General features: G+C 46.2%; 1 protein-coding gene across 5 annotated transcripts in view; it reads left to right on the top strand.

The window, feature by feature from the left end:
• The window catches only part of nrbp2.L (nuclear receptor binding protein 2 L homeolog), a 42,952-nt gene that overhangs the window by 7,483 nt on the left and 13,797 nt on the right, over nt 1–21,672 (top strand). For 2 of the 5 annotated variants that reach the window (XM_041565583.1, NM_001096715.2), the window contains 7 exon segments: nt 10,784–10,906; nt 11,215–11,316; nt 11,488–11,577; nt 17,149–17,189; nt 17,624–17,718; nt 18,865–18,888; nt 21,545–21,634. In XM_041565583.1, coding sequence (XP_041421517.1) covers nt 10,784–10,906; nt 11,215–11,316; nt 11,488–11,577; nt 17,149–17,189; nt 17,624–17,718; nt 18,865–18,888; nt 21,545–21,634 — 565 coding nt within the window. 5 annotated transcript variants of the gene reach the window in all.

Here is a 21,672-nt window from a genome sequence, read left to right as displayed (position 1 = left end):
TTAAACTATATATTACACTATAAACTACACTATTTATTACACTATATACTACACTATATACTACACTATATATTACACTATTTATTACACGATATACTACTAATGTGCTGCTTCATTTCCTAAACTATTTTAGCGCTGACTCTGAGTTAATTAAAGTAAGTTTGTTCTGTTACACACAAAGGAGAACGAGTTGGTTGGGAGCCGGCAAAGAAACCGAGACTCCAGGAATGTTTGGATATTATATTTGATTTTTGAACACACATCAGGGTGTAACACCATCTGTTACTGCTGATAACTCTGCTGTACTTTATCTCTGCCCTCCTACACCCGCCTCACTCTACTCACTCTACTCACTGTACTACACAGAATTAAAGGGCAACTCTGACATCAGTTTTCTATTTGACTTGAATGTATATTTACTTTTATATCATCTGTGAGATAAAGCAGGGGGACTGTTACCCCAATGTTTCTATATATCTGTAACCTTGTTATGAGCTAAGGGGGCCCAGTCTGAAGGTCAGTTAGGGGGAGATTTGGGGTGAGTGCTTATTTGTACCCTGGGTACCCCTGGAACTATAGCAGGGTGACACCCCAATGTTTCTATATATCTGTAACCTTGTTATGAGCTAAGGGGGCCCAGTCTGAAGGTCAGTTAGGGGGAGATTTGGGGTGAGTGCTTATTTGTGCCCTGGGTACCCCTGTAACTATAGCAGGGTGACACCCCAATGTTTCTATATATCTGTAACCTTGTTATGAGCTAAGGGGGCCCAGTCTGAAGGTCAGTTAGGGGGAGATTTGGGGTGAGTGCTTATTTGTGCCCTGGGTACCCCTGGAACTATAGCAGGGTGACACCCCAATGTTTCTATATATCTGTAACCTTGTTATGAGCTAAGGGGGCCCAGTCTGAAGGTCAGTTAGGGGGAGATTTGGGGTGAGTGCTTATTTGTACCCTGGGTACCCCTGGAACTATAGCAGGGTGACACCCCAATGTTTCTATATATCTGTAACCTTGTTATGAGCTAAGGGGGCCCAGTCTGAAGGTCAGTTAGGGGGAGATTTGGGGTGAGTGCTTATTTGTACCCTGGGTACCCCTGGAACTATAGCAGGGTGACACCCCAATGTTTCTATATATCTGTAACCTTGTTATGAGCTAAGGGGGCCCAGTCTGAAGGTCAGTTAGGGGGAGATTTGGGGTGAGTGCTTATTTGTACCCTGGGTACCCCTGGAACTATAGCAGGATGACTGTTACCCCAATGTTTCTATATATCTGTAACCTTGTTATGAGCTAAGGGGGCCCAGTCTGAAGGTCAGTTAGGGGGAGATTTGGGGTGAGTGCTTATTTGTACCCTGGGTACCCCTGGAACTATAGCAGGGTGACACCCCAATGTTTCTATATATCTGTAACCTTGTTATGAGCTAAGGGGGCCCAGTCTGAAGGTCAGTTAGGGGGAGATTTGGGGTGAGTGCTTATTTGTACCCTGGGTACCCCTGGAACTATAGCAGGGTGACACCCCAATGTTTCTATATATCTGTAACCTTGTTATGAGCTAAGGGGGCCCAGTCTGAAGGTCAGTTAGGGGAGATTTGGGGTGAGTGCTTATTTGTACCCTGGGTACCCCTGGAACTATAGCAGGGTGACACCCCAATGTTTCTATATATCTGTAACCTTGTTATGAGCTAAGGGGGCCCAGTCTGAAGGTCAGTTAGGGGGAGATTTGGGGTGAGTGTTTATTTGTACCCTGGGTACCCCTGGAACTATAGCAGGGTGACACCCCAATGTTTCTATATATCTGTAACCTTGTTATGAGCTAAGGGGGCCCAGTCTGAAGGTCAGTTAGGGGGAGATTTGGGGTGAGTGCTTATTTGTACCCTGGGTACCCCTGGAACTATAGCAGGGTGACACCCCAATGTTTCTATATATCTGTAACCTTGTTATGAGCTAAGGGGGCCCAGTCTGAAGGTCAGTTAGGGGGAGATTTGGGGTGAGTGCTTATTTGTACCCTGGGTACCCCTGGAACTATAGCAGGGTGGCTGTTACCTGTATATCACATGTACTTATACATATTTATTTCACTCACGTGACCATGCCCAGTTACTATATGACACACAGGCTGGTGTCTATGGCAGCTCCGTCTGACCCCACTCTCAGGACTCCCTGTCATTTGATTTGAATAAGGAGAGCCAACTGCCCAGCTCTGTCCTTATCTTCCCCCTTCTCAGATGGTTTAGTCAGTTATAGTGCAATAGAATAATCCCAGTCCTGAAGCCTTTAGACACCTCCAGGCACATGAAGGGTTAATGTGTCCCATCATACCCTGTGTGTCTCTAATAGGAACCATAATACTGGGTCTGAGCAATTTTCCCTGTGCCAAGGAACTAGATGTCTCTCAATACAGTAGGGCCCCAGGGGCTGTACTGAGACTTTTAAAGGGCCACTACTTCCCATTTTCAGATATTCTTTTAATATATATATACATTGTGTCAGTGGGCATATAAAGCAGTACTGGTCAAGGCTGAAGTCACCAGACTCCAAATTGCCTGTCTCCATCTTGCCCTACTGTCTCCATCATGTTCTACTGTCTCCATCTTGTCCTACTTTCCCCATATTGTCCTACTGTCTCCATCTTGCCCTACTGTCTCCATCATGTTCTACTGTCTCCATCTTGTCCTACTGTCTCCATCTTGTCCTACTGTCTCCATCTTGTCCTACTGTCTCCATCTTGTCCTACTGTCTCCATCTTGTCCTACTGTCTCCATCTTGTCCTACTGTCTCTACCTTGTCCTACTGTCTCCATCTTTCCCTACTGTCTCCATCTTGTCCTTCTGTGGTCATCTTGCTCTACTGTCTCCATCTTGTCCTACTGTCTCCATCTTGTCCTACTGTCTCCATCTTGTCCTACCATCTCCATCTTGTCCTACTGTCTCCATCTTGTCCTACTGTCTCCATCTTTCCCTACTGTCTCCATCTTGTCCTTCTGTGGTCATCTTGCTCTACTGTCTCCATCTTGTCCTACTGTCTCCATCTTGTCCTACTGTCTCCATCTTTCCCTACTGTCTCCATCTTGTCCTTCTGTGGTCATCTTGCTCTACTGTCTCCATCTTGTCCTACTGTCTCCATCTTGTCCTACTGTCTCCATCTTGTCCTACTTTCTCCATCTTGTCCTACTGTCTCCATCTTGTCCTGCTGTCTCCATCTTGTCCTACTGTCTCCATCTTGCTCTACTGTCTCCATCTTGTCCTACTGTCTCCATCTTGTCCTACTGTCTCCACCTTGTCCTACTGTCTCCATCTTGTCCTACTGTCTCCATCTTGCTCTACTGTCTCCATCTTGTCCTACTGTCTCCATCTTGTCCTACTGTCTCCATCTTGTCCTACTGTCTCCATCTTGTCCTACTGTCTCCAGGATTCTCTGAGCAGCCAATGACTGTGCTTCAGTGAGGGGTGAAATAAAGAGAAATCATTTGCTCATATGTACATTCAGAGTATCAGGTCAGCATTACACACTCCTACTTGTGTCACTCATGTCCTGTACAACACAATGGGACATTGTTAGAGCCGTCCCTTCTGTTTGCTGACATTAGTCTTCCAGTACAACAGGTTAACCCTCAATCTACCAAACTATTTTCTCAGTAATAAGGGCCCATGTGAGTGCAGGGTTCATTTAACCCTAGAAATCCCAGGTTCCCTACACTCAGTTGATGCACCTGCAGAAGTGCCAAAAAGGATTATGGGAAGATGGAACAATCTAACCTTCGGCCCTTCAGCTGTTGTTAAACTGTAAATACCTGAATGATAGCACTCTTCAGCTGTCAGAGGATTCTGGGTCTTATTTATCAATAAGTAAATGGCCGCATTTCTTTAACAACAATAGGTGTTTCTGCATCCATCTTGTCCTACAGTCTCCATCTTGTCCTACTGTCTCCATCTTGTCCTACAGTCTCCATCTTGTCCTACTGTCTCCATCTTGTCCTACTGTCTCCATCTTGTCCTACTGTCTCCATCTTGTCCTACTGTCTCCATCTTGTCCTACTGTCTCCATCTTGTTCTACTGTCTCCATCTTGTCCTACTGTCTCCATCTTGTCCTACTGTCTCCATCTTGCCTCTACTGTCTCCATCTTGTCCTACTGTCTCCATCTTGTTCTACTGTCTCCATCTTGTCCTACTGTCTCCATCTTGTCCTACTGTCTCCATCTTGTCCTACTGTCTCCATCTTGTCCTTCTGTCTCCATCTTGTCCTACTGTCTCCATCTTGTCCTACTGTCTCCATCTTGCCCTACTGTCTCCATCTTGTCCTTCTGTCTCCATCTTGTCCTACTGTCTCCATCTTGTCCTACTGTCTCCATCTTGTCCTACTGTCTCCATCTTGCCCTACTGTCTCCATCTTGCCCTACTGTCTCCATCTTGTCCTACTGTCTCCATCTTGCCCTACTGTCTCCATCTTGTCCTACTGTCTCCGACTTGTCCTACTGTCTCCATCTTGTCCTGATGTCTCTGACTTTCTGTGGCCCCTGCTGTGCTTTGATAATACTATAGACATGGAGGGGAAAGAATAGTTGTTTGTGGATAAACAAAAAAGACTAATTTTGATTTCCCAGCAAAGTTGTTGGCCCATTAGCTGCTCTGGGCCAGGTTGGTACCATTAGTGCCGGGAAGTGATTTTATTATTTTTGGTTAATAGCTCAGAGTCTGGAAATGTTCCATGAGTTTCCATTAATAACGTTGCAGTGTCTACAACTTAACCCTTGTGTTGAAGCTTTTGATAAGACCCAGTTTGTAATTAGTTTTAGTGAATGTAACGTGATGTCTCTAGGCCTGGATGTCTCGCTGCAACTCTGCGTTGGATTCACACGTTTATTCCGTCAATATTTGGGAGGTTTTGCCAGTAATTCCAGTTCAGGACACACCAATGTATAAAGGTCTCTGTGACTTTAATGCCCCACTCTCCCCGTATTCTGATATCACCATATTCTTACACTTTATTCAATGTAAATCTGACTTTGCTGTTAATATTTAGCCATATTTTCTCCATCTTCTCCTTCTCTCTGTGTCTTTCCCTGGTGTCTCTTTCTTCTCCCACTTTCTACACCTTCCCCTAAAATCTCCATCTTGTCCTATTGTTAATGAGCTCTAATGAGACGCAATGTGTTCCTGGCAGTCAGTATAATGATCATTGTAGGACTTCTGAGCAACTGTCACATGAGACTGTCACGTCTGCCCCCGTCAGTCTCTTTATTAACTGTCTCCAGCCCAGGGGGGGCTCCGGCCATGGATTTGGCTTTTATTTAAGCCTCTGCTGTGGCTGTAAAACATCTGGGGTACATGTTACTCACAAGCAAATTCCTACTGGTGAAAGTGCGGGGGGGGGGGTTAATCTGGAGGGCCCTGCAGCAGCCAATACAAAACTGGCCTATTGAGTGAAACAACCAGTAATGGGGACGTCCCCACTGGGGATATGGGAAATTACTGGGATATTTTTATATGCTGGGCTGTAGTTGGTGGGGTTAGACTGGGGGGCAATATGTGGGGGCGTTTACATGACGGGCATTAAATGGGGGCGTGTACATGACGGGCAGTAAATGGGGTGCTGTTATATGATAAACTCCATGTGAGTGCTGAACCCCAATAGGCCTAAGGGCTCCTCACCCTGCACAGAAGACGATTCCTGGGGACTGTTTCTTTAAAGGGTTAATGTGACATGAGCGACATGCCCAGTAGGTGGGTGCTGATTGAGCAGGGGCGCCCCCTGGTGGAATGTGGGTGCTACACTGTCAGCTCTACATTCTCTGTCCTACTGGAGATAAACTCACAAGCTACACGGCTGCTTAACCCTTTCACACCTTAACCCTTTGTGTATAGATTTATGGGCACATTCTGAGCATATAAATAAGCATGTGCAGCCAGCAAGGGGTTAAGCACATATCCTGCAGAATCTGCTGTTCCCTATGGGGTGTGATAACAAAAACACATAATACATTGTGCCCCCTAATATACATTGTGCCCCGTAATATACATTGTGCCCCGTAATATACATTGTGCCCCGTAATATACATTGTGCCCCATAATATACATTGTGCCCCGTAATATACATTGTGCCCCGTAATATACATTGTGCCCCGTAATATACATTGTGCCCCGTAATATACATTGTGCCCCGTAATATACATTGTGCCCCCTAATATACATTGTGCCCCATAATATACATTGTGCCCCCTAATATACATTGTGCCCCATAATATACATTGTGCCCCATAATATACATTGTGCCCCATAATATACATTGTGCCCCATAATATACATTGTGCCCCCTAATATACATTGTGCCCTGTAATATACATTGTGCCCCATAATATACATTGTGCCCCCTAATATACATTGTGCCCCATAATATACATTGTGCCCCCTAATATACATTGTGCCCCATAATATACATTGTGCCCCATAATATACATTGTGCCCCATAATATACATTGTGCCCCCTAATATACATTGTGCCCCATAATATACATTGTGCCCCCTAATATACATTGTGCCCCATAATATACATTGTGCCCCATAATATACATTGTGCCCCATAATATACATTGTGCCCCCTAATATACATTGTGCCCCATAATATACATTGTGCCCCATAATATACATTGTGCCCCCTAATATACATTGTGCCCCGTAATATACATTGTGCCCCGTAATATACATTGTGCCCCATAATATACATTGTGCCCCATAATATACATTGTGCCCCAGCTGGTTCTGATCATTATCACAATGGGATTGTGGGACATTGTGTGTCGGTGCCAAAGGTCTGGGGCACACGTGAGTGTCACACAATGTGTCTTTGTCCCAGGACAGTGCGAGCGGCTGTTTGTCCTGAGCTCAAGGGCAGAGTTTGTTATCTGCCCCCACCTGTCACTCACCCACCGGCTCAACCCACACATTACTGGGGGGGCACATTATCACTTGTACTGTAATGTTCTGCCTGTAACTCCCTGCACCTCCTGTAATGTTCTGCCTGTAACTCCCTGCACCTCCTGTAATGTTCTGCCTGTAACTCCCTGCACCTCCTGTAATGTGCTGCCTGTAACTCCCTGCACCTCCTGTAATGTTCTGCCTGTAACTCCCTGCACCTCCTGTAATGTGCTGCCTGTAACTCCCTGCACCTCCTGTAATGTTCTGCCTGTGACTCCCTGCACCTCCTGTTATGTGCTGCTTGTAACTCCCTGCACCTCCTGTAATGTGCTGCCTGTAACTCCCTGCACCTCCTGTAATGTGCTGCCTGTAACTCCCTGCACCTCCTGTTATGTGCTGCTTGTAACTCCCTGCACCTCCTGTAATGTGCTGCCTGTAACTCCCTGCACCTCCTGTAATGTGCTGCCTGTAACTCCCTGCACCTCCTGTAATGTGCTGCCTTTAACTCCCTGCACCTCCTGTAATGTGCTGCCTGTAACTCCTGCACCTCCTGTAATGTGCTGCCTGTAACTCCCTGCACCTCCTGTAATGTGCTGCCTGTAACTCCCTGCACCTCCTGTAATGTGCTGCCTGTAACTCCCTGCACCTCCTGTAATGTGCTGCCTGTAACTCCCTGCACCTCCTGTAATGTGCTGCCTGTAACTCCCTGCACCTCCTGTAATGTGCTGCCTGTAACTCCCTGCACCTCCTGTAATGTGCTGCCTGTAACTCCCTACACCTCCTGTAATGTGCTGCCTGTAACTCCCTGCACCTCCTGTAATGTGCTGCCTGTAACTCCCTGCACCTCCTGTTATGTGCTGCTTGTAACTCCCTGCACCTCCTGTAATGTGCTGCCTGTAACTCCCTGCACCTCCTGTAATGTGCTGCCTGTAACTCCCTGTACCTCCTGTAATGTGCTGCCTGTAACTCCCTGCACCTCCTGTAATGTGCTGCCTGTAACTCCCTGCACCTCCTGTAATGTGCTGCCTGTAACTCCCTGCACCTCCTGTAATGTGCTGCCTGTAACTCCCTGCACCTCCTGTAATGTGCTGCCTGTAACTCCCTGCACCTCCTGTAATGTGCTGCCTGTAACTCCCTGCACCTCCTGTAATGTGCTGCCTGTAACTCCCTGCACCTCCTGTAATGTGCTGCCTGTAACTCCCTGCACCTCCTGTAATGTGCTGCCTGTAACTCCCTGCACCTCCTGTTATGTGCTGCTTGTAACTCCCTGCACCTCCTGTAATGTGCTGCCTGTAACTCCCTGCACCTCCTGTAATGTGCTGCCTGTAACTCCCTGCACCTCCTGTAATGTGCTGCCTGTAACTCCCTGCACCTCCTGTAATGTTCTGCCTGTGACTCCCTGCACCTCCTGTTATGTGCTGCTTGTAACTCCCTGCCACCTCCTGTAATGTGCTGCCTGTAACTCCCTGCACCTCCTGTAATGTGCTGCCTGTAACTCCCTGCACCTCCTGTTATGTGCTGCTTGTAACTCCCTGCACCTCCTGTAATGTGCTGCCTGTAACTCCCTGCACCTCCTGTAATGTGCTGCCTGTAACTCCCTGCACCTCCTGTAATGTGCTGCCTTTAACTCCCTGCACCTCCTGTAATGTGCTGCCTGTAACTCCCTGCACCTCCTGTAATGTGCTGCCTGTAACTCCCTGCACCTCCTGTAATGTGCTGCCTGTAACTCCCTGCACCTCCTGTAATGTGCTGCCTGTAACTCCCTGCACCTCCTGTAATGTGCTGCCTGTAACTCCCTGCACCTCCTGTAATGTGCTGCCTGTAACTCCCTGCACCTCCTGTAATGTGCTGCCTGTAACTCCCTGCACCTCCTGTAATGTGCTGCCTGTAACTCCCTGCACCTCCTGTAATGTGCTGCCTGTAACTCCCTGCACCTCCTGTAATGTGCTGCCTGTAACTCCCTGCACCTCCTGTTATGTGCTGCTTGTAACTCCCTGCACCTCCTGTAATGTGCTGCCTGTAACTCCCTGCACCTCCTGTAATGTGCTGCCTGTAACTCCCTGCACCTCCTGTAATGTGCTGCCTGTAACTCCCTGTACCTCCTGTAATGTGCTGCCTGTAACTCCCTGCACCTCCTGTAATGTGCTGCCTGTAACTCCCTGCACCTCCTGTAATGTGCTGCCTGTAACTCCCTGCAACCTCCTGTAATGTGCTGCCTGTAACTCCCTGCACCTCCTGTAATGTGCTGCCTGTAACTCCCTGCACCTCCTGTAATGTGCTGCCTGTAACTCCCTGCACCTCCTGTAATGTGCTGCCTGTAACTCCCTGCACCTCCTGTAAGTGCTGCCTGTAACTCCCTGCACCTCCTGTAATGTGCTGCCTGTAACTCCCTGCACCTCCTGTTATGTGCTGCTTGTAACTCCCTGCACCTCCTGTAATGTGCTGCCTGTAACTCCCTGCACCTCCTGTAATGTGCTGCCTGTAACTCCCTGCACCTCCTGTAATGTGCTGCCTGTAACTCCCTGTACCTCCTGTAATGTGCTGCCTGTAACTCCCTGCACCTCCTGTAATGTGCTGCCTGTAACTCCCTGCACCTCCTGTAATGTGCTGCCTGTAACTCCCTGCACCTCCTGTAATGTGCTGCCTGTAACTCCCTGCACCTCCTGTAATGTGCTGCCTGTAACTCCCTGCACCTCCTGTAATGTGCTGCCTGTAACTCCCTGCACCTCCTGTAATGTGCTGCCTGTAACTCCCTGCACCTCCTGTAATGTTCTGCCTGTAACTCCCTGCACCTCCTGTAATGTTCTGCCTGTAACTCCCTGCACCTCCTGTAATGTTCTGCCTGTAACTCCCTGCACCTCCTGTAGTGTGCTGCCTGTAACTCCCTGCACCTCCTGTAGTGTGCTGCCTGTAACTCCCTGCACCTCCTGTAATGTTCTGCCTGTAACTCCCTGCACCTCCTGTAGTGTTCTGCCTGTAACTCCCTGCACCTCCTGTAATGTTCTGCCTGTAACTCCCTGCACCTCCTGTAGTGTGCTGCCTGTAACTCCCTGCACCTCCTGTAATGTGCTGCCTGTAACTTCCTGCACCTCCTGTAATGTGCTGCCTGTAACTCCCTGCACCTCCTGTAATGTTCTGCCTGTAACTCCCTGCACCTCCTGTAATGTTCTGCCTGTAACTCCCTGCACCTCCTGTAGTGTGCTGCCTGTAACTCCCTGCACCTCCTGTAATGTTCTGCCTGTAACTCCCTGCACCTCCTGTAATGTGCTGCCTGTAACTCCCTGCACCTCCTGTAATGTGCTGCCTGTAACTCCCTGCACCTCCTGTAATGTGCTGCCTGTAACTCCCTGCACCTCCTGTAATGTGCTGCCTGTAACTCCCTGCACCTCCTGTAATGTTCTGCCTGTAACTCCCTGCACCTCCTGTAATGTTCTGCCTGTAACTCCCTGCACCTCCTGTAATGTTCTGCCTGTAACTCCCTGCACCTCCTGTAGTGTGCTGCCTGTAACTCCCTGCACCTCCTGTAGTGTGCTGCCTGTAACTCCCTGCACCTCCTGTAATGTTCTGCCTGTAACTCCCTGCACCTCCTGTAGTGTTCTGCCTGTAACTCCCTGCACCTCCTGTAATGTTCTGCCTGTAACTCCCTGCACCTCCTGTAGTGTGCTGCCTGTAACTCCCTGCACCTCCTGTAATGTGCTGCCTGTAACTCCCTGCACCTCCTGTAATGTGCTGCTGTGTCTCCCCAACATTGTGAGTAGGTGAGACCCCGGTGTCCTGTGCCACGTTTCCTCTGACCCACCCTGCGCCCCAATCTCTTTTACTTATAAACGACATTATTTCCAGCTGTGACTCCCTGCACCCTCTGACCATTTACAGGTGAACCAGGGGAACATGCCGGGGATAGAGAGCACATACCTGGCCATGGACACGGAGGAGGGGGTGGAGGTCGTATGGAATGAGCTGCAGTTCTCTGACAAGAAGATCTTTAAAGCCCACGAGGTGTGAACTGGAGGTGGGAGGGGCCAACCACGCCCACAGAGACCTGGCCACACCCTGAGCCTCAGCCATAGAGGGTAAAGCAGAGGATAATGCCCCACAGTACGGGGGGCAGTGCTGAGCCCCAAGTCATGGAGGGGGAGGGGCAGGGGGTAAATTCTAGTCAAAAATGCCCCATCCTATTGGGGGTAGGGCAGGGTCACTGGCAGACAGTTTGTACCATTGAGTATGTAGAAGGGGGAGCAGTTAGGACCCCAATTACTTCTCATACTTTATATAAACCCATTGTCTCCTCCCACCCAACGCCCCAGGACAAGATCAAGAACATGTTCCAGAACCTCATGGTTGTAGATCATCCCAACGTGGTCAAGTTCCACAAGTACTGGCTGGATGTCAAGGAAACCTCCGCTCGGGTGAGAGCAGCAATGTGTGGCCGTGTGAGTGTGAGTGTGAGTGTTAGTATGAGTGTGACTGTGAGTGTTAGTATAAGTATGAGTGTGAGCCTGAGTGTGACTGAGTATGAGTGTGAGTATGAGTGTGAGCATGAGTGTTGCATTAGTACACTGCTGTCCCATTCCCCATAGGTGGTCTTTATAACTGAATATGTCTCATCTGGGAGCCTGAGGCAGTTCCTCAAGAAGACTAAAAAGAACCGGAAGACAATGAACTCGAGGGTAAGTTGAGTGGGAATCAGGTTGGAATCAGGTTGGGATCAGGTTGGAATCAGGTTGGGATCAGGTTGGGAGTAGATTGGGAGTAGATTGGGAGTAGATTGGGAGCAGAAGTAGTTTAGTGCTATTATCAGTAGGATTTTGGCTGTACATGTGCAAATACTCTAGTTTGGAGATGTTGCCAAATGACCAGATCTTGCCCCAATATGCCACATTGAGTGGGCTGATCTGATCGTGGGCTCTTGGGCTCAGGGATTGGATCACAACACTGGGAATGCAGGTCCTCGATCCAACGGGATATTTAAACCTTCCTGATCATCATCTGGACCAGTTTTGAGCAGCTGTAGTTGGGGAAGCCCATCAGAGGGCCCCATACTCTGCCCAATAATCTAAACCAACGTAGAGTAGGACGGAGCTCACAATCGTCAGCCGCAAACACATTTATTATGTCACAACATGTTACAGATCACACGGATCCTTCTTCAAGTGAAAATACAAACACACCTTTTAATACAACCCCACATTACAACTCCGCCCCTAATGATCAAAAATTAACAGAATGTATTTGTTAACCCCTTCCTCCGCTCGTCCAATATTAGTGGCCAAACATTAAGGTGCAGCCATTCACAATGTCCCCAGAGTAAAATTGCTGGTGCCCAAATAAAAACATTGTCCGCTCCTTAAATCGGATAATGTGCTTCCCCACAACATAAAAACTCTGTAACGTTAAAATATTGGGACATTAAAATAACCAACAAATGTTGCCAGAAATAAAAACAGTGACATCAAACTTGAACTTGAATTTGGTTTTAATCTCATTGACGTGACCAATTGTCATCCACAAACATCATTCCAAAATAAGGGATTTAAACCTCTGTACAACTAAAAGAAGGATTTTTCCTTTGCAATATTAAAGCTTAGCATTTAATACAAATTGTAAATTAGGGTCAGTAGAAAAAACTCACCTTGCCAGGTCCCAACTTTAGATCAAATAACAATGTATGATAGGAGGGCCGGCATCAAAAAAGGAAAAAAAAATAAAAAAAATATTACCAATCACAAAAAACATTTTCCACTCCAAGTTTCATTCAGACGTGTGGGAGCTAATGAGTTTAGTTTCAGGATTTGTAACATTTTTTCTTTAAAGTTACCTCCTCTACTCAGCCATTCAACCACCTCCAATATTGTCCATTTTAATTGCCCATGTGTCTGTATAGGTGTCCTTCTTAAAGGGATACTGTCATGGGAAAACATGTGTTTTTCAAAATGAATCAGTTAATAGTTCTGCTCCAGCAGAATTCTGCACTGAAATCCATTTCTCAAAAGAGCAAACAGATTTTTTTATATTTAATTTTGAAATCTGACATGGGGCTGGACATATTGTCAATTTCCCAGCTGCCCTCAGTCATGTTCCTGCACTTTAGGATGGAATTACTTTCTGGCAGTCTGTTATTTCTCCTACTTAATGTAACTGAATGTGTCTCAGTGGGACCTGGATTTTACTATTGAGTGTTGTTCTTAGATCTACCAGGCAGCTGTTATCTTGTGTTAGGGAGCTGCTATCTGGTTACCTTCCCATTGTTCTCTTGTTAGGCTGCTGGGGGGGGGGAGGGAGGGGGTGATATCACTCCAACTTGCAGTACAGCAGTAAAGAGTGACTGAAGTTTATCAGAGCACAAGTCACATGACTGGGGGCAGCTGGGAAATTGACAATATGTCTAGCCCCATGTCAGATTTCAAAATTGAATATAAAAAAAATCAGTTTGCTCTTTTGAGAAATGGATTTCAGTGCAGAATTCTGCTGGAGCAGCACTATTAACTGATTCATTTGGAAAAAAACTTTTTTTCCCCATGACAGTGTCCCTTTAATGTTCCGAATATCTCCTTTATGTTCCTTAATTCTGGTTTTGATGCTCCTTCCGTCTGTCCCACCTACACTAACCCACAAGAACATTTAACCATATAAATGACTCCTTTGTTTTTAAAATATTTTATTTGAGTTTTCACGATAAACCATAAAGACAATATGACAACAAGTAGAGGCAAATGTGCTGCAATAAGTAGAATGACACAATATTGAAATTTTAGGACTTACAATGAAGTAAGATTTAAAAAAAAAAATAAATGAATAAATAAAATTTAACAAGAACTAACAAAAACTAACAATACCAGTGGATGTAAAGACAATCATAAAAGAAAAGAAAGAAAAAGTCCATTGTCCTGGGAAAAGCCAAATATCCAAACTTCCAATCTATTTACAATTGAAGGAACGTAAATATTTGACTTCTGGTGCTGGAGTCACAAATCCCAAGGTAAGGAGACCATATAAGTCTAAAAGACTCTTTGGAAATATTTCCCTTTGTTTTTACTAATAAAGCTTCCTGCCAACAGAGCTGGTTCATATAAGAAATGATGTCTGACAATGAAGGGGGGTCCTTTTGTAGCCAAAAAAAATGACTCCTTTGGAATCACAGGTCTCATAATCATTAAAGGGATACTGTCATGGGAAAAAATGTTTTTTTCAAAACACATCAGTTAATAGTGCTGCTCCAGCTGAATTCTGCACTGAAATCCATTTCTCAAAAGAGTAAACAGATTTTTTTATATTCAATTTTGAAATCTGACATGGGGCTAGACATATTGTCAATTTCCCAGCTGCCCTCAGTCATGTGCCTGAACTTTAGGATGGAATTACTTTCTGGCAGTCTGTTATTTACTCAATGTAACTGAATGTGTCTCAGTGGGACCTGGATTTTACTATTGAGTGTTGTTCTTAGATCTACCAGGCAGCTGTTATCTTGTGTTAGGGAGCTGCTATCTGGTTACCTTCCCATTGTTCTGTTGTTTGGCTGCTGGGGGAAAGGGAGGGGGGGATATCAGTCCAACTTGCATTACAGCAGTAAAGAGTGATTGAAGTTTATCAGAGCACAAGTCACATGACTGGGGGCAGCTGGGAAACTGACAATATGTCTAGCCCCATGTCAATTTCAAAATTGAATATTGTGTTGGAGGGTCAATACTTTCCCCTTTTATGATGGAGGCACAACATACACAATTTAGTAATAATGTACCTTTTTTCGGAGTCCCAAAGAGCCTCTGTTTACTTCCCTTGTAGTAAATCGCTGGACACCAAACATCCCTAATGCTTCTTCCTTTCTTGTAACTAAACCAACATAATTTGTTCATAATCTGTATTTAAAGTAGTTCTGCTCGTAAATATTGTCCCTTGGGGATGGCTCTAATTCTACTCGATTATGGAAACTATTAGCATGTAATAAACTGTCCCTCTCTGTTTCTTTCCTATACAACTTAGTCATGATTTTCCCCTCACTAATCACCCAAATTTACATCCAAAAACGTTATTTTAGTATCAGATACTTCACCTGTAAATGTAACCGTTTCATGACTTAAATTAGTCTCATGTACCAACAGCATCTCCATAGAAGCAAAATATCATCCACAAATCTCAGGTACAAAATAATATGTTCACTTAATCTGTCTTTCAGGAATAGTTTTTCTTCTAATTTGTGGACAAATATATTTGCGAAAGATGGAGCGACCGAAACACCCATAGAGGTCCCTTATTTCTGCCTAAAATATGAGTCATATTTGCTGCCCAAGTTTGATGTCACTGTTTTTATTTATTGCAACATTTGTTGGTTACTTTAATGTTACAATATTTTAACGTTACAGAGTTTCAAGTTGTGGGGAAGCACATTATCCAATTTAAGGAGTACCGTATATACTTAAGTATAAACCGAGTTTTTCAGCCACCAAAATATGCTGAAAAACTCTACCTCGGCTTATACTCGGGTCAAGCGCAAAAACGGTCGCCGGCGTCTAAGAATAGTCGCCGGTGTCCAAGAATAGTCTCCAAGAATATTCGCCGGCGTCCAAGAATGGTCGCCGGCATCCAAAAACGAGACGCCGGCACCTCCAATGGGAGCAGAAACCCTCAATTTTTTGATTGAAACTTACCAGAAGCTGCTGCATTTCTCACCCTCGGCTTATACTCGAGTCAATAAGCTTTCCCAGTTTTTGGAGGTAAAATTAGGTACCTCGGCTTATACTCGGGACGGCTTATACTCGAGTATATACAGTAGATTTTACTCTCTGGACATTGTGAATGGCTGCACCTTAATGTTTGGACACTAATATTGGACTTTAATTAGCGGAAGAAGAGGTTACTTGGCAGCACTAATAAATTCTGTTAATTGAGATCATTAGGGGCGGAGTTGTAATGTGGGGTTGTATTAAAAGGTGTGTTTGTATTTTCACTTGAAGAAGGATCCGTGTGATCTGTAACATGTTGTGACATAATAAATGTGTTTGCGGCTGAGCCTGACGATTGTGAGCTCCGTCCTACTCTCCGTTGGTTTCATTGTAATCTGGTGGGTAATCTGGTGGGTAATCTGGTGGGTAATCTGGTGGGTAATATGGTGGGTAATCTGGTGGGTAATCTGTTGGGTAATCTGGTGGGTAATCTGGTGGGTAATCTGGTGGGTAATCTGGTGGGTAATCTGGTGGGTAATCTGGTGGGTAATCTGGTGGGTAATCTGGTGGGTAATCTGGTGGGGTCTGAGACAGAACAGGTGATTGAAGCAACATTTTGAATTATTTATTTCTGCCCAATAATCTGACCATTGGTTCATTTCCTCCACAAACATTAAGATCTGAATCAGCAGAAATGCAGGAAAAACAAGAATTTTTCCTCTATTTAACGTTTCAGCATTTATCAATGAGACACCTGACATCCAATTCTATTGGCGATATTGATCTCCTTGTCTTTGCACCAAATATTTGTATCACACTACGACCTCCTCTATCAGCAGCACTCGACCTTCCCAGGGTGCCCAGTGCATGAGGCTGAGGGTCTCATTCTATCAGTTTGTAACATGCCAGTTACCCCACAAATTATCTCAACCAAAGGCCTCGATTGGCTGATCACCCCATTGGTACAGAAATGCGGGCCAATGTGTGGCAAGATGGAGCCGCCCCTCCCCAATCGAATGAGCCAATGGAATGGCTGGGTGCAACATGTCTCATTTGCTTATCCTGGGGAATAACAGGGTGGCCGACCAATGACTGTGGAGCAGTCAGGACTGGAGAGGGCCCTATGGGTTTGGGGGCCCTAATAAGATTTCTGTGCCTTGTCACTGCCCATTCCCCACTCAATACTTCCCAAGGGTTGAAATTAAAGACAAGATCTTGCCGAGGGGCATATAGAGCGGTTGCGCAGCTCATTCCCACTCACATTGGTACATGTATGGCCAACTTGTCCTGGTGATTGGCTGCCCTCGGATTGTATAAAGCCTGAGCTGCCCCAAATCAAGCTTTATTTACACTGAACCTCATGATCTGCCCCCGGGGCATTTCTACCCCTTCCAGGACACGAGGCAGCGCTCAAACCAATTCATATGTACAGCTTTCTTACACTGTGCAGGGAGTGTAGAGGTGCAGTTCAACATACAGTGATAACATTTCTACTCCTCGTACTGTAGGACGAATTAATGACTGACCTGGAGCCTTTCCTTTACCTGCGTCTTTATAACTCTGTCACTCTCTTTACCACAGGCCTGGAAACGATGGTGCACCCAGATTCTCTCTGCACTAAGGTGAGATCAACCAATCAGCTTGTCTGTCAGCACAGGTGCCCTCATATATATATGTGAGAGATGGAGCCTGGCACTGTACATGTATGTGAGGGAGGCTGGCACTGTACATGTATGTGAGGGAGGCTGGCACTGTACATGTATGTGAGGGAGGCTGGCACTGTACATGTATGTGAGAGATGGAGCCTGGCACTGTACATGTATGTGAGGGAGGCTGGCACTGTACATGTATGTGAGGGAGGCTGGCACTGTACATGTATGTGAGGGAGGCTGGCACTGTACATGTATGTGAGGGAGGGAGGCTGGGGGTGGGGGGTATTGGTTTCTGGGAGGTGTCAGAAATGATACCACAATAGTGTTACTGGGCACTGAGGGGAATGGCAGAGTAAAGGGAATGGCAGGAATAAAGAGTCAATAAAGACTGTTCTCTACCCCAGTTACCTGCACTGCTGTGAACCCCCCATTATTCACGGGAACCTAACGAATGACACCATCTTCATTCAACACAACGGCCTCATCAAGATTGGTTCAGGTACCATCCAGGAGCTGGGGCATCAGTGGGCTTTCAGTAGTGAGGCAAGTGGAGACGAAAAGGAGTGTTGGGCAGAGTGGGGCAAGAGATGTACCAGGGAGGTATTTATTGGAGCTAAACAGGCAACTACCAGAGCTGCAAGTGATGAAGAGGTAGAGAGAGTATTTGAATAAGGATCACCAGAAGGAGACAGGAGAAATACTTGAGTATTGTGTAAAGTGCAATGAGAGTGTAAGAGTAGAGTACTGTCCTCTAAAAACTGTTGAGTAGAGAAAGACCAGATAAAGTAGAGAGAGAAAGGGAGACCAGATAAGAGTTGAGAAGAGGGAGATTGGAAGACCAATTAAGGGTTGAGTAGTAGGGAGACAGGTAGACCATATAAGGGTTGAATAGAGGGAGACAGTGAGACCAGATAAGGGTTGAGTTGAGAGAGACCAGATAAGGTTTGAGTAGAGGGAGACCAGATAAGGGTTGAGTAGAGGGAGACCAGATAAGGGTTGTGTAGGGGAATAAAGGTAAACCAGATAAGGGTTGAGTAGAGCGAGACAGTGAGACCAGATAAGGGTTAAATAGAGGGAGACAATGAGACCAGATAAGGGTTGAGTAGAGGGAGACGGATACCAGATAAGGGATGAGTAGAGAGAGATCAGATAAAGGATGAGTAGAGGGAGAAAGGGAAACCAGATAAGGGTTGAGTAGAGGGAGACGGATACCAGATAAGGGATGAGTAGAGGGAGATCAGATAAGGGATGAGTAGAGGGAGAAAGGGAAACCAGATAAGGGTTGAGTAGAGGGAGAGACAGGGAGACCAGGTAAGGGTTGAATAGAGGGAAACAGTGAGACCAGATAAGGGTTTAGTAGAGGGAGACAGACCAGATAAGGATTGAGTAGAGGGAGACAGGGAGACCAGATAAGGGTTGAGTAGAGGGAGACCAGATAAGGGTTGAATAGAGGGAGACAGGGAGACCAGATAAGGGTTGAGTAGAGGGAGACAGGTAGAGTACCAGAACTTGTAAGATGGACTGATGGGAGGAGCTTTAGCCTAGATATTTCCTCTGGTAACCAGTCATATTTCTCTTGTTATTTTCACCTCTATTTTTTCTGTTTCTTTGCCTTGTTTCCTGGTGGGATGGTTCCGGTCCATAGTCTGGCACAGAGTTTTTGCTCATGGTAAGTTGGACTCTTATTTCCACATTATTGTGCCTGTAGAACTGGAGTTAGGACATAGATTCCATAGGTACTCTCACATTGTTATGGGATAATGTACTTCTACAGATTTCCCACAAACTGTTACCAACTCCCTCCCAATGTAAATTCCATTAGAGTCTTCTAATCCCACCCACTGTTACTAACTCCCTCCCCCTGTAAACTCCATTAGTCTTCTAATCCCACCAACTGTTACCAATCCCTCCCTCCACCCACTGTTACCAATCCCCCCCTTGTAAACTCCATTAGAGTCTTCTAATCCCACCCACTTTTACAAACTCCCTCCATCAGAGTCTTCTAATCCCACCCACTGTCACCAATCCCTCCCTCTATCAGAGTCTTCTAATCCCACCCACTGTCACCAATCCCTCCCTCCATCAGAGTCTTCTAATCCCACCCACTGTTACCAATCCCTCCCTCCATCAGAGTCTTCTAATCCCACCCACTGTTACCAATCCCTCCCTCCATCAGAGCCTTCTAATCCCACCCACTGTTACCAATCCCTCCCTCCATCAGAGTCTTCTAATCCCACCCACTGTTACAAACTCTCTCCCCCTGTAAAATCCATCAGAGTCTTCTAACCCACCTACTGTTACTAACTCCCTTTCCCTGTAAAATCCATTTGAGTCTTCTAGTCTCACCCACTGTAACAAATTCCCTCCCCCTGTAAACTCCATTAGTCTTCTAATCCCACCCACTGTTATAAACTCCCTCCTTCCATCAGTCTTCTAATCCCACCCACTGTTACAAACTCCCTCCATCAGAGTCTTCTAATCCCACCCACTGTTACAAACTCCCTCCATCAGAGTCTTCTAATCCCACCCACTGTTACAAACTCCCTCCCTCCATCAGAGTCTTCTAATCGCACCCACTGTTACAAACTCTCTCCCCCTGTAAAATCCATTCGAGTCTTCTAGTCCCACCCACTGTTACAAATTCCCTCCCGCTGTAAACTCCATTAGTCTTCTAATCCCACCCACTGTTAAAAACTCCCTCCTTCCATCAGTTTTCTAATCCCACCCACTGTTACCAACTCACTCTCCCTGTAAAATCCATTAGAGTCTTCAAATCCCACCCACTGTTACCAATCCCTCCCTCCATCAGAGTCTTCTAATCCCACCCACTGTTACAAACTCTCTCCCCCTGTAAAATCCATCAGAGTCTTCTAACCCACCTACTGTTACTAACTCCCTGTCCCTGTAAAATCCATTTGAGTCTTCTAGTCCCACCCACTGTAACAAATTCCCTCCCCCTGTAAACTCCATTAGTCTTCTAATCCCACCCACTGTTATTAACTCCCTCCTTCCATCATTCTTCTAATCCCACCCACTGTTACCAACTGCCTCCCTCCATTAGAGTCTTCTAATCCCACCCACTGTTACCAATCCCTCTCCCTGTAAACTCCATTAGTTTTCTAATCCCACCCACTAATACAAACTCCCTCCCTCCATCAGGGTCTTTTAATCCCACCCACTGTTACCAACTCCCTCCCTCCATCTGTTTTCTAATCCCACCCACTGTTACCAATCCCTCCATCCACCCACTGTTACCAATCCCTCTCCCTGTAAACTCCATTAGAGTCTTCTAATCCCACCCACTGTTACAAACTCCCTGCCTCCATTAGGGTCTTCTAATTCCACCCACTGTTACAAACTCCCTCCCTCCATCAGTCTTCTAATCCCAACCACTGTTACCAATCCCTTCATCCACCCACTGTTACCAATCCCTCTCCCTGTAACATCCATTAGAGTCTTCTAATCCCACCCACTGTTACAAACTCCCTCCCTCCCTCAGGGTCTTCTTATCCCACCCACTGTTACTAACTCCCTCCCTCCATTAGAGTCTTCTAATCCCACCCACTGTTACAAACTCCCTCCCTCCCTCAGGGTCTTCTTATCCCACCCACTGTTACTAACTCCCTCCCTCCATTAGAGTCTTCTAATCCCACCCACTGTTACAAACTCCCTCCCTCAGGGTCTTCTTATCCCACCCACTGTTACTAACTCCCTCCCTCCATTGGAGTCTTCTAATCCCACCCACTGTTACTAACTCCCTCCCTCCATTAGAGTCTTCTAATCCCACCCACTGTTACAAACTCCCTCCCTCAGGGTCTTCTTATCCCACCCACTGTTACCAATCCCTCCCTCCATTAGAGTCTGTTACAAATTCCCTCCCCATGTAAACTCCATCAGAGTCTTCTAATCCCACCCACTGTTACTAATCCCTCCCTCCATCAGAGTCTTCTAATCCCACCCACTGTTACTAATCCCTCCCTCCATCAGAGTCTTCTAATCCCACCCACTGTTACTAATCCCTCCCTCCATCAGAGTCTTCTAATCCCACCCACTGTTACTAATCCCTCCCTCCATCAGAGTGCTGTAGCTATAGAAAAGGTAGGTTATTGGACATAGAGACAGAAGCTTCAGTAATTGTTCCTCTGTCTGTGCTGCTCTATGGTCTAATAGATGGGAAAGTCATTCCTGTATGGTGCCGCATCTCTAGAGCTTGGCCCAGTTCTTCTGAATTGCAGAATTCTTGAGCATGTCGACTAATAGATATAGTGGGGTTTGTGGGTGGGGCCTATAATCTGAAGGGGCTGCCATGTTTCTTTCCTGCATAGAGCTGCCAGTTCCTGATGACTTGAGGACTCCACTGAAGGTACAGAGAGAGGAGCATCGGACTCTGCACTTCTTCCCTCCTGAGTACGGCTGTAAGAGACAGAGACAGAACCCCATGTTCCCTTAGAGT

This window comes from Xenopus laevis, chromosome 6L (assembly GCF_017654675.1).
Source record: "Xenopus laevis strain J_2021 chromosome 6L, Xenopus_laevis_v10.1, whole genome shotgun sequence".
Lineage (NCBI taxonomy): Eukaryota > Metazoa > Chordata > Amphibia > Anura > Pipidae > Xenopus > Xenopus laevis.
This window is presented reverse-complemented; position numbering and strand designations above follow the sequence as displayed.